The following is a 13,737-nucleotide window of genomic DNA, read 5'->3' as shown; positions in this document are numbered from 1 at the left end:
TCCTGCCCTGGCACCGCTCACGGTTTGGCCAAAAACAAAACTGAATTAATGGGATTGCACAAATCATCATCATCATCAGAAGAAATTATCATATTTATTCATTTGATCTCTGGTAGTCTGTCATAGATATGAAATAAAGGCAAAATTTACATCCTGTGCTCAACAGCTGGGGAGAGAATTTAACTTTGATTACTTATAATTTTATTTTTGTACACAAACCTACATAAGCTTGATGGGAAGTAATTAGTTATTGTTTCTTTCTAGACATACTGCTCTGCTGATAAGTTACTTTGTAAATCAATTTGAAACTAAAAAAGATCACTTAAATTAAGTGATATATGTTCAAATATCAGTTCTACTCAAATGAAACTATTGAAAAAGCAAATTTCCAGGTGCTTATTTGCACCTGTTTATATTTGTCATTTACAATCAGCTATCAGAAGCCTGAAAATAAAATATTTGCATTATCAACTAGTGCCATGCCCTGGAACCATAAGCTACACACTCATGTCCAAGCCTTCTTTCGACCCACACAGTCAAAAGGAAGTGGTTTGTTTATATGTGAGGTGATCTGGAGTGACAATGTCACTCTCAGGGTGGAATCCAAAGCAAAATTTATTCTCGTTTCGACCAAAATAAACAGACCAAAATACTCAGGTGCACAGCCAAGATACTGAGAAACACGTGGTCTCTGCAGCAGCATCTTCTTCCAGGCTGTATGGTCCGGGCTGGTCCAATCAGAGTGACGGGCACATGCACCGCATGGCTCCCTGCAAACTCTTTTAGAAGACCAGCCCATGCCCAATCAGCACATGCGGGGTGGTTTCGCCACATGTGTGCAGAAGCTCCCTCGGGAGGGTCCAGCCAGGGCAGTCAAGTGGGTGTGAGGAGGAGTGGCAGCGTGTGCTGCTGCACCTCCTTCCTCCATAGCAGCCAGCTCAAGGCTGTGAGCTCAGCCTGTCGAGAGGACTGGTGCTTACTCCTGCACCTTCACACCTATTGAACCCAGTGCCAGGGAAGACATCCTTGGACAATACAAATGTTTAAGGCAGACAAAACAATAAAGTCGGTCTTTACAACTACTTTATGCATTGATTCATAGACATATTTTCATTGCTTAAATCTCATTAGTGTACATTCTACCTGGGAATGTATTTGCTTTAAAGAAGCAGAAGGAATTTTAGCAGTCAGTGTTTCCTTTCTAAAGATGACCTCTTTCATCTCCCTCCCATGACCACAGAACGCATAACACTTGTTGCCAATACAAGCAGTAATTTTCACATAAGAGATAGACACTAAGCATCAGACCCACACTGATTTAGGAAACAGGATAACTAGGTAAAATGACTACCTATGGACATGTTTATAGTCTCCTAGTTGGGTAGGATATTAAAGTAACTGTCCATTATACTCTTAACAGCTATAATCTCATAGAGCGTTACTCACCAAATGGTTCTCTGTTCCTGTAATAGCACTGGGCAGGGTCCTATGGCTCAGCTCAATTAAAACTACTCTGACAGGGCAAGCCTGTTTTGGCAGACTGTACTATTGCTCTTCCACAGAAAAGAGCCCTGGGAACACAGTAAGCAATCTCTGCACCATAATGGATCAAATAGAGCTAATGTTCAGTGATGCAGTACAGATTTACTGAGTTAATGCATGTTGACTGTGCTTTGACATACCATACACAGCTTTCCAGAATTTTTTTCACATTTTAATACTATGCTGTCTAGGTGTCAGATTTGCTGCTTCAGTCCTGTAGTGCATATGAAATAATAGATACAGAGATAAGATGCTAGCTGTAGATTTATATGTACAATTGTCTTTGAAATAGTAAAAAAGCCGACAATGGAAGGCACAATTATTTCTCTTATTATCTGATAAGCCTATGAATTTTCATTTTCCCTTTATTTTCTTTTCCTTCCTTTTTTTTACCCACTACTCTGAATTTGTTTGCTCATATGTATTTCCCATATCAAATTATCAGTATATGAGGTACATTGCTTTTCATAAAACATATTTGCACAGAAAGAGTGTCGTTATTTGTATACATACCTGTATCACCTCTGCCCGTCTCTCATATCTCTACTTATTTTACATATATTTATTATATATAACATATGTACATGTGTGTACACATACATAAATTATGTCCTAAAAAGCTGCATGTGAATCACATCTCTTGCAGAACTGTCACTGTAAAATGCACTCTATGTTTAGGATTCTGCTTAAGTATAGATTGGGCAGCTGCAACAGGAATGTGCTCAGGAAAGCTCTGTTGGTGAATTGGAAACATTCACCAATAACAGCTAAGGGGAAGCTGTGAGCCCAGAATGCTGCTGCTCGTTAGCTCTTTGTCCCGGGAGCGCTTTCAGTGCAAACTGCAAATCGCAAATAGAAGAACACTGTACTATAGATTCTTCACCTGTGACTTTCCTGTTCACAGCAAAACCTGTCTACCTAACTGACAATGAGAAGCCGATTGGCCGTCGCTTGCTGAGGGACGCGTGGCAGCTCAGCCAATGCAGTGGGAAAAAGGGGAAAAGCGCAGCTTTTGAAAGCAGTGGGAAGGAATCTTTAAACCCTTTAAACCCTAAAAAAAATAAAGAAAAAAAAGCTAAACAAAAAAAATTCCTACCTCTAATAATAGAAGAAAACAAGGAAAGCCAAGATATCATTGACTACAAATGTTTGTGCCAACACTTCTCTGCCACACTCCAAACTAATTTTACTCTTAAGACTAAAAAGCAAACCCACAAGCAAAATCATTACCTGAAACTCACAGAAAAGACAATAACAGAAGGCTCAAATACACCACGATGAAAAGCACACGTGGCTACAGACTCAGCTCTAAATCAAGAGGCCTTTTAAGGGGCAAACTCTTCACCTGTACCTAATTGCTGACCGCAGGTGTGGCACAGACTTAACCAACCCAACTATTACCTTCAGAGGTTTTTGAACAAGACCCACCCTTTTAACAGCAAAACCAGCCTTCCCCTTAGGATGGGTAATAAAAAGTTACCCCTAAATAGAAAATGTTGGTGTTTTACTGTATGTTCAATGTATGACAGCCAGGCTTGATTTAAATTAGCAAAGATTATCTATGTTATTAAACTACTAAACGTCAATTATCCTTGTTAAAATCCTGTACAGATTAAAAGATTCCTCCCATGTTCTAGCTGCTGAGATACAGTGCTTTGAAGCATATTGATAATAGTTACGCATATTCCCACCCACCGTTTAGGTAGAACTGAACTTTTATTAAACTTCTTTGATCTGTCTCGGGCAGTAGCAAATTCACAGAGACTCCTCTTTCTTAGCAGCCAAACGAGCAGCAAACTCCAAAGGGCGGGTTCCACTGTTTCTCATCCATCCTCCTCTTTTCCCAGCAGTCCTCCCATCACATACAGCCATGTACGCGAATCACGAGGCTAAAACTCAAGTCCAATAAAGCTGTCATAGAGAATCTCAAAATAAAAGCAGACCTAAGAAGAAAGGCTGTGAAGCGCTGCCCTCCTCCCCACAATCCCCCCCACCTCCGCACAGCGAGCCGAGCGCCGCTCTCACGGGGGCACTGGGGGACAGGGGAGACACGGGGCTCACGGTGCGATCGCCACACACCCTGGGATGGTCTCCGCCTCGTCCTTTCTTCATTTGAAAGACAAAAAAGGAAAACACATATAGCACTCGTCGATCGATCAAAACCTTTAATGCAGACGATGCGGGTTTACGCGGGGCTCCTCTGGCTGGGCAGAAGAGGCCAAAGGGTCCTTGGCTACAGACACACTCTGAAAGGCCGCCCTTTCATCTCGTGACCTCAAGCTCACCACCATGGGTTATCTTAGCCGTTAAGATAATGGGAGAAACATTTTAGCGGCCGCTCTTTCCCACCTTACGACTGCCCGATGACCTCCTGAGGCACAAGTTCAGCCACACTTAAAGCAGGTGACAGACACTGAGGATGCAGTAAGAAGCTCAAGAAACTCAAGCTTATTTCACTTGCCTCCACCTCCAAAAACAGCCCTGCCTTCAGATCTTACAGCCCCTTCTTCTCCTTCACGAAACCAGGATCGGAAATCAGGTTTCAGTCACCTCCCCTGAAAGAACCCTCTCAGCCATGTGCAAATTCTGCCCAAAGAAACAGTTCTAGCCCAGTTGCCAGCCCCAAACAGAAGGACGTTTGTAACGTCTATTCTCATTTGTTTCAGCAGTGGAAACTTCCGTATTAACCAGGCATCAGCATTTCTCCCCACTTTGACTCTAGCTGGCCACTGGCCTTGCTCCATTTTTCCCTGCATTACAGCCCATCCTCATTGTCATCATTGTCAGGAACAACAGCCATAGCCAAGGAGAGTAAGATTTTTGCTCTCTTGGGGTATTTCAGCCTCACCAGAACACCTGACCGTCTCCACCACCTTTGCCTGATGGCTGTAGACAACCACCTTGCAACTGCACCTAGCTCTCACCTAAGCATCTTCCTTCCCTTACTGGTATCTCCCTGTATTCCTTGGCTGGTTCTGTAAAGATGAAGCCTTGGGAGTGACTGGTTGTACAACAGTGCTCATGCACTGGAGCTAAGTTCCAGCAGTGAGGCAAAATCACAAAAGAAGTGATGATATAGGAAATGTGAAGAAATACTCATAACACTGGCACCAAGAGCTCATCTATTGTGTTGGATTTTTCCATAAGTCACCCCAAATGCACTGAGTGTAAGTGGCAATTTACCATCCATTAAGCAAGCACAAATTATGAAGCATCCATCATTGAACAGCATCATTTTAAAGGAGAAGAAAAAGAAAGGCGAACAAAATCCATGCTTGGAGTATAAAGCTCTTCAGTTTCATATCAAAAGGAGCTGGAATGTACAGAACTGAGGGTCTGATAAAGAGCTAACACTTGGAGAGAGTTGTTAGTGCTGGTTTAGGAAGAATAGTTTATATACATTTTTGCAAGGAAAGGAATCCAACTGAATGGATTCTTGATGGATGAGGAATTAAATATTGACAAAACCACTGTGCTCATAACAAGACGGGGGAGAGGGTGATGGATGCCTCAGAAACTCAAGCCCAAACTTAAACCCTCTCTGGAACTCAAATGCAAACCCAAATGCTGACTTAACACACACCTAGCCCTGACCCTAACCTGTCTTCCCAGGCCAACAGTGCCAATGGAACAACATTCCAAGGTTACCATGGTAACAGCATCTGGGAAAAAACCCACATGTGGTGATCTGGAGCACAGAGAGCACGAGCAGTTGGCATTTGACCTCCCAGAGCTACCTCCCTTTTTGAGCTGTCACTGGGCACAGGCAAGGGATGGGACCCAGGGAAGGGGAGGTGTAGGGAAGCCTTTTCTGTTGCTGTAATTTAAACACTGATGGAATTTGCTTATTTTCTGCTCCTCTTCTTGCTTTTTTGCCCCCTCCAACAAGATTTGAATTTTCCTTTGAGCCACCAGCTGTCGTTTCTCAATTACTCTTCTCGCTAAAGTCACAGTTATTATGGAAGTTGCTCAGATACTGCCAATGGCGCCCAAGTAGCAGTCTTGATCAGCATCAGCTGGTGACCCCTAAATCCATTCTGTGTCCCCCAAAGGTCACAAACAGACATTGATCTTTTGCTCCCCAACACATGAAGGAAGAGGGACTTCAGGGGTGCAGCTCCTCAGGCCACTTTGGAGGAAGAGCCCAGCCTGAAAGTGCTGCATCAGGGAGATCCCATTTTATTACAGAGGTGCTGTGAGACAGGCCAGCTCTGAACATTGTTCAACACGCTTCTGGAAGTGCTCCAGGTGCACAAAGTAGGTGCCCGCCTCACACCCAGTGACGCAAATGCAAAGGGTTCTGTACCAGCCATAATAACCATGAATTGGTGGATAGTGTGATTGAGAGCAGCCCTGCGGAGGAGGACTTGGGGGGCTGATTCATGAGAGGCTCGACAAGAGCTAGCAATGCTTGCTCACAGCCCGGAAAGCCAACCATGTCCTCAGCCACATCCAAAGCAGCGTGGCCAGCAGGGCAAGGGAGAGGATCCTACCCCTCTACTCTGCTCTTATGAGACCCCACCTCAAGTCCTTTGTCCAGTTCTGGAATCTTCAATATAAAAAGGATATGGAACTTTAGGAGTGGGTCCAGAGGAGGCCACAAAGATGATCTGAGGACTGGAGAACCTGTGCTATGAGGACAGCCTGAGAGAGTTGAGGTTGTTAAGCCTGGAGAAGAGAGGACTCCAGGGAGACCTTATAGGGGCCTTTTGGTACCTGAAGGGTGCTGCAGGGAAGCTGGGGAGGGACTTTTTCCAAGGCCATGAAGTGACAGGACAAGGGGAAAGGACTTTAAATTGGAGAGGGGAAGATTTAGATTAGGTGTTAGGAAGAAATTCTTCATGATGAGCTTAGTAAGATATTGGAACAGGATGCCCAAGGAATTTGTGGATGCTCCATCCCTGGAAGTGTTCAAGCCCATGTTAGATGGGGCTTTGAGCAGCCTGGTCCAGTGGGAGGTGCCCTTGCCCATGGCAGGGGGCTTGCAACTGGATGATGCTTAAGGTCCCTTCCATCCCAGACCATTATATGAGTCTATGGTTGCAGCTGGAGTCCTTCACCCCATGGCAGGATGAGTGCTGCACTCCATCACCCCAAAACATGCTGGCAGCTTGGATCTTCATCTCATGGTACGCTGGGAGTTGGAGTCTTTCACTCCATGGCATCCTTTTCCCTAGAGGAGCTCTCGTCCCCTCACCTGGTTTTTCTCCCAGCCCGACTTCAGCTCAGAGCTTTGGCTGCACGTGTGACCAACCCCTGGGGCTCCAGCTGAGCGACCTTCTCCCCTCCATGTCAGGGGACCCTTGCAGAAGGAAGTCCCAAGGGCAGGGAAGGACAGTGTTGTGCAGAAGGGTCCCCTTTTCCATGACAGTCACTAGAGCTGCGAGGACAAACTGCACACTTCCCAGTCACCAACCAGGAAACAATTTGAACAAAAAACTCCAACAATCAAGCAACTGCTGCTCAGGAAGAGTGTTCTGAGCTCTGGTGCCCTGTAGGGTATTTTCTGAGGGCCAGCGAGAAGCCTTTGGGGCCATCACAAGGGAGTTCAGGGAAGGGAACCCCTGGAGACGTGGCAAGGGCATTTCTCCACAGCAGAAGGGAGAGAACGGTTTCTGGTTCAGACAGACCAGTTGGGTGAGGTGAGATTTGAGGTACATCTCAAAAGCACAGCCACATGGCAACAACAGATCCAGACCCAGGAGGGCATTACAAGAGATACAGTCCCTTAGGTACTCTACAGAGTTTTCAAGTTAGGGAATTTCTGGGAATGGATGGGATTTGAGAGAAAAGGCCCCCCCAGGATTTAGGAGCAGCTCGTTGCCCAGGCCTTCTCCAAGCCAGCCCCCAGCAGCACTGACTGCATCTCCTCGTCTGGTGTCTTACAAAACAGTGTCTGTGAATCCAGATTTGGAGTCTGGAGTATGTGACGAGATGGGTGCCCATGTCCAGCTGTCCCAAAGGCAGGCAACGTGTTCTGCAGGGCACTGGGGCTCTCTTTATTTTTATTATATTTTTATTGATTCTAGGGTCTTAAATCCTTCACTTTAGGTGGTGTACAAATAAATACTATGTAAAATGACTGAGAGGGTACAAACCTTCAGGCTCGTGTGTGACTGATTTCTCATACTGTTGATGATTGCATTGAAATTGAGAGGACTATTCATAGTGCACACGTGCAAAATAGTGACCTATTGTCAGATGATTACAGATACATATAATGCCTTGCATAAGGATCACCAGTAACTCTTCCAACATTTTCTTTCCTTTTAAGCAATATTTATCATTTAGCATAATATAAGCTACAGTAGAAAAAGCAAATCCACAAGAGGATGAAATGTCTATACTATCTAGGCATAAACTTGGCAAGGTGGGTTGTTTGTTTTTTTCTGCTTTCATCTGCCTTCTGTTTTCATCAGCTAGATGAAAAACCTTGAAGTGTGGTTATAAAACAACTGTAAAAATAGCACTGAAAGGCTGCATTTCAGTTATTTCTCTAGGCTCTGTATCAACTGCACTCACCACAATAAAAAAAAACAGTCTAATTGCCATTCCTGTAAGCTCTCCTTGGCATCAGACAGGCAAGCGGTATTCTTTCTGCTCATGAATCATCACTAGAAATAAATAGTTCTAGAATAGAAAATGGGTTGCTTGTGGATGAGCCAAAATAGAATCCAAAATAAAAGAGCTTATGCTCTTCACCGTTTTGTCTCTGCACTGGGAAGAGCAGTGTAGTAGCAGATGATGTAAATGATGCCAAATAAAAGCAGAGATTTAGTGAGGGACAAAAGCAGCATTTTACCCATTTTTCTATAATGATTAAACATATTTTGTCATAACTAGCAGAGACTATGTATTATCTGGCATGTGTCATACAAGCTTAGCATTGTACTAGCAGAGTACTGGGCCAAATGTAACTGGCCAGTTACAACAAGTGTCCCTGAGCGCATCGCCTCTGTGTGAAGTCTTTATGAATGGAGAAATGGTTTGTGCCTGAAGTGTTAGGCTTGGCTTTCCTGGCATGTTTTTCTTCACTTACAATGTCAAGCACTAGAGTGGCTACTGCAGTCATACTCTCTTTTGATGATGGCAGGTTTTGAGTTCTTTTCTTGCCTCATCGTCAGTCCCAGCCCGTGAAGAAGCATTCTGCATAATTTCTTGGCCTTGGCTAAGCAGGAGGTGATTTAGCATTGATGAAATAACAAAACACATGGAATTGGGGAAAAGTATAGAAAATATGTCCCATAAATAGGAACATTTAGCACATCAACAGAAATATATTATGTAAAATAAACACATTTGAACACAATTAGACATATCACTATACATGAAAACCCATATGTAGACTTATCACATAAATAGGTGTATTTTTAATCAGCAACTTCTTTGCACTAATGTTACCAGTTCATTTTCAGATCTCACGGATTTACAGCTATTTTGATTCCAGCACATTTAAAATACTTTTACTGCTTTTGTACTGTATGGTGACTTTTGTCTGAATGACTAAATGTGTGGGGTCCTACAAATGGGTGCGTGTTTACAATGCCATGTAGGTAATGTTCAAGTGGTCTAGAAGTAAATATCAGGAAGGATAAGTGAAGAGAAATTGCACATTATTTTAAACATTAAGAACATTAAGTAGACAATGAACTGTTGAATTAATACAAAGCTGGGATAGAATGTTAATCCACAATGAAGTAAGAATTTATCTTTTCAGTTTTCTGTACCAGTAATATTCTGTAGTTTTGAGGTTCCTCTTGAGGTGTATATACGTCCTAAAGATGACAGGGTCTTCTTGTGGAAGCTGCTTCACTTTTGCACTTCTAAAGTGAGGGAAGGTTCTGTTTAGTATAATAGTTTCCCTTGTAGGTTATCAGGCAATGTGTAAATAAGGCTACTTTGTTCTTACATACAACTATGCTCAAAAGGTTTTTATGCAAAATATCCTATAATTCCTAACTCTGTTACAGCTCCAAGAATAGGAGCCCGACTATAGGTAAGGATTCTGGGGTTATTAGTGATTTTCTGAAAGTTATTTTCATTGCTCTGGATCTGTGGATCATAGGCAGGTTGATTTAGGGAAGTAAGAATGATGTAAACTAGGGCATCAGATTTCATCCAATTTTCATCTAAATTATATGGAAAGGCTTGACATTTAAATACAGTGGTTGCTAACAGGGAAAAAGTAGAAACTGTAAAATTTTTTAGTGCTTGTGGTCCAATCAATTATCATTCTCCTACTATTCTGTGTTCTTCCCCTCTTAAACTATAATATTATACCTTGATAAAGAGATTGAGCAGTTCCACTGTGTTCCTGGTTTTCACTTGTAAAATCATTGATCCTCCTTATCTTGTCAAACAGTTCTCAGCTATTTTGGTTTAGCACTTCGCGAACATTGAGATTTCTAACGTGAAAGGTTTTCAGCTGCCCCCTGAAATGTGTGGGTTTGTGACTACAAAATGATGAGGTCTCGTTTGAAGAAAAAAAACACTGCGATTGATCTCCCATTTTGGAAGTAGATCCCAGAGTTCTGAAAAGAGCTACCGCTGCCATCCTTTGTTCTGCCATAAAGCGGTGAAAATGTCTACCTCTGATCCCCGGGGATTTGTTGCTGTTCTGGTCTGCAAGGGCTAAATTTTAATTTAGGGAAACGCTCAGAATTATCTTATTGTCATTTGCTTTGATTAATTCTCAACTTTGAGGAGCACGATGCGCTATAATTTCACTTTTTTTTACCTCCTCTCTTTGTAGTAAAAAGGATCATTGCTGGTTGTGCTATCGCAGCCCCTCGGAGAGCGATTAGACAGAAATAAGCGGTTCACAAACCTCCTCCGCGGGGCCCAACTGCGTTCGCGCAGCTCAGAAAGCGCGTGAGATCCCCGCCTCCGAGCTGACCCCGACCGGCAGCTGTGGGGCGAGCGAGTCGGGGATCCCGGTAGCCCATTCCCAGCGCTGATCCGCGGTTTTTAACGCCGTGCGAAGGGAAAAAAAAGGTCACTCCCAGCCATTGTCCCTCGCGCACCCCCGCGCTGGCGCATCCCCCGCCTTTCCCTAACGGCGGGGCGCGGGGCTGCGGCTGCCGGGCGGCGGGAGCGGAGCGGGGCGCGCATGCTCGCCCCTCCCAAGTCTCCTCCCCCTTTCCCGATACCGGGCGACTGGCTGGATCATTTCCGCGGGTGCGGAGCGGCGGCTCAGGCGGCGCCTACAGCGGCTGTGCGGTTTCAGCACCACGGCGGCGGCGGACAGCGCCCGGCGGGGCGGCGCGGAGCGGGGCTTGCGGGAGCGGCGCGGGCAGCGCTCGGCCCGCTCGGGGGCTGCGCCCAGGCAGGATGCTGCTCAGACTGGGGGTCGTGCTGCAGGCGCTGCTGCTGCTGCTGGCGAGCGGGGGGCACGGCTTCCCGAAGCCCGCGGGGGAAGGTAGGTGCCTTCCTTTGACGCGTTTTCACCGTGGAGGTGGAGAAAGTTTTGCAGGGTGAGGATAGAGGTACGTGAAAACTTTCCTTCTGCTTGTCTAAAAGCAGCTAGATCCGAAGGAAGGGATAGTGCAGACGCGAGACGCTGGATCAGTGAAATTACAATGTGATATTAAAGTGAAAAATAGGTGCCGGTAGAGGGAAAAACTCTGCTTTTCCTCAGTCTTCTCCAGGCAATGTTTTGATCCATTCTGCAGCAGTTTCTGCACAAGACTGTGTCTTGCTCCCTGTCTCCCCCGCTATCCTGGATGGAAGAGATTTTTAATCTCTTGGTTGTGCCAATCCGATTAGTGCTATTTTAGTCAATCTCTTACAGCATTTTTTTCCCGATTCGTTTGTGAGTTTTCTCATTAGAAAGGGGTCACTGAGAATATGTCTGTATTTCTGTTACATCTTTGGCAGAACCTCTCCCTCTGCCCCAGACAATCGTGCTTTGTCTAAACGTTTGTCTTTTTTACTGTATTCATGTTCTTCTAGGAGCGCGGATTTCTTTTTTTTTTTACAAGAGCTAACCGTTATATTTAAGACACTGTGTTTTGTGAGAGAAAACTGTAAATTAAGAAAAAATGTGCTGTCTTTTTGTAAGCCGCATGCATCATGTAACTAAGCATGTATGTATTTATTCTAGATAAAGCTATACACAACAGACAATTAAGTGTAGAAAGACCTTTGGAGGAACAGGTAAGTGAAATAAAAATATTTACCCTGGTTTTTGGTTTTGATATTCTCATAATATTTTGAGCCTTCGGGTTCCAGATCCATGGATACTCTAATGGCTTAATAAATAAGTTAGAAATAGATTTGTCAGCAAAGTAAATATTGATGATGTTGGGTACAGAATAGGGTTTTGATAATTTTTAAGAACTGGCGTTAAGAGTTTTACCGTCCAGCATTCAGAAAGCAGGTCACTAGCTCCAACAGCTCACAGGTGTGTAACTCCTTTGTATTGACATCCTATGGGAATATAGCGGGAGCTGGGACTTTATCTTAAAATGGAAAATCTATTGCAGCTTCTCATAATGTCTGATTGGGCTCAGAGGATACAGTGGTAGTGACAAAAAGTGCCGAGCACTTCATCATGTTCTCTTTTTGAGCCAAACTTCTTACTAGGAGTGAAGATCAGGCATTAAGGCTTCTGCTGATACTGATAAATTACAAGGTCTCTCATAAAAATGTATCCATTCCTTCTGCTTGTTTTTCTTATTTTGCTTGTTTATTTGTTGTATTTTTGTGTATCAGATTGCTGAAGCTGAGGCAGACAAGAATAGGAAAGCAGTTCCTACAGGTAAAACACTTTTCCTGGTTTAATAGTAATATTCATAATGGTATTCAAAGAGGTATAATATGTTGTGTTTTCTGGGCATTGATATATTTTCCAGAAAATAAGCCAGAGTTCAGGAATTATTCCTTTGTTGATGACCTGAACCTGCTAAAATCAGTAGCAGAAAGAGAGAGGAATGAAAAGGAGAGGGAGTCGATTAGAAGCTCTTTGTATGAACAGCAGCTGGCCATTGATGATGCAGACTCCACCAAGAACCGCAGGCTTGTGGATGACTATGACTCCACGAAAAGTGGACTGGATTATAAATTCCAAGGTATTCTATAACCATATTTCAGTGACTTTTAGGTTAGACATCTTTTGCAAACCAATCGGAGTTATAAATGTTGTGCTCACAACTAAACATGAGCTGTATTTGTTACTGAAGTGTCAAGTTTTTCCAGTTGTAGAGGCTTGTTGTATTACAATTAGGTTTTGAAACACAATACAAATTAATTGCTGTTGATTTTCATAATCTTCTTTTGTGGAGGAAAATCCAACTGTGTAATTTGCATTATGTTTTTTAGCAATTTAGATTTGATGGAAGGAAAATGGGAGGTATTTTTAAAGACAAATATATTTATTCTGGTTTGAAAGGAAGAAGCACTGTTACATAATCGCATATAATTCTTCTGAATCTTATGTGCAATGTTAGATAATTCTCTTCATCACAAAGCTGAAAGAAGTTACCAAAGGCCAAAGAATACTTGCCTTTACTACAGGAGCAGTTAATTGACTTGTAGTTTAAGTGAGTCCTCTGAGAGTTTTGAGCAGCATTTAGCTCAGGATATTTTTAATTATATCAAAGTATGCTGATCACAGACCAAAGCTTACTCATCATATTCACTTTCCTATTCCCCATGATGATATTATTTGTCCTAACTAATGATTACATAATTAAAACTTCATTTGCTGAAATCCAAACAAGAAGATAATATGGTGTTTGGCATGGTTAAAGGGTTCTCAAGCACTGGAGCATCTGCCCAGGAAGCTGGTAGAGTCACCATCCCTGGAGGTGTTTAAAAGGCAGGTAGATGAGGTGCTTGGAGACATGTTTAGTAGGGGACAGGTACGGTTGGAGCTGATGATCTCTAAGGTCTTTTCCAATCTAACAATTCCATGATTCTATGGTCTGTTCTGATCTTATGGGCCATACAATGAAAGCAGGTAGCAGGGAGATGCACGTGAGCAGTTATGTGAGCAGTGTTCTCTCATTGTTACAAAGTTTATTATAAACAGCAGAGTGCACTCCTGACATTCATCTTCGCTCTTTCAAAAGAGCCAGTTGGAAAGACATCTGTGCAAAACAGACATGAAGAACTTTTCATTGGAACTGCTGTGATGGATTCCAAAGCGTGGATCAAACAATATTCCTAAGGTGTCTACAAAATGAAGCTTTGTTC

General features: G+C 43.3%; 1 protein-coding gene across 2 annotated transcripts in view; it reads left to right on the top strand.

Annotated features, from left to right (window-relative positions):
* Nucleotides 1-10,490: 10,490 nt before the first annotated feature.
* Nucleotides 10,491-13,737, top strand: part of SCG3 (secretogranin III) — a 29,269-nt gene continuing 26,022 nt past the window's right edge. Inside the window, exons 1-4 of one of the 2 annotated variants that reach the window (XM_054077768.1) lie at nt 10,491-10,960; nt 11,645-11,697; nt 12,256-12,301; nt 12,396-12,611. In XM_054077768.1, coding sequence (XP_053933743.1) covers nt 10,873-10,960; nt 11,645-11,697; nt 12,256-12,301; nt 12,396-12,611 — 403 coding nt within the window. In that variant the 5' untranslated portion in view covers nt 10,491-10,872. The remainder of the gene's footprint in view (nt 10,961-11,644; nt 11,698-12,255; nt 12,302-12,395; nt 12,612-13,737) is intronic. The other variant, XM_054077767.1, reaches the window with a different exon arrangement.

Source organism: Cuculus canorus, chromosome 12 (genome assembly GCF_017976375.1).
Source record: "Cuculus canorus isolate bCucCan1 chromosome 12, bCucCan1.pri, whole genome shotgun sequence".
NCBI classification, from domain to species: domain Eukaryota; kingdom Metazoa; phylum Chordata; class Aves; order Cuculiformes; family Cuculidae; genus Cuculus; species Cuculus canorus.
Note: the sequence above shows the minus strand (reverse complement) of the source record. Positions and strands in the feature narration are given on the sequence as shown.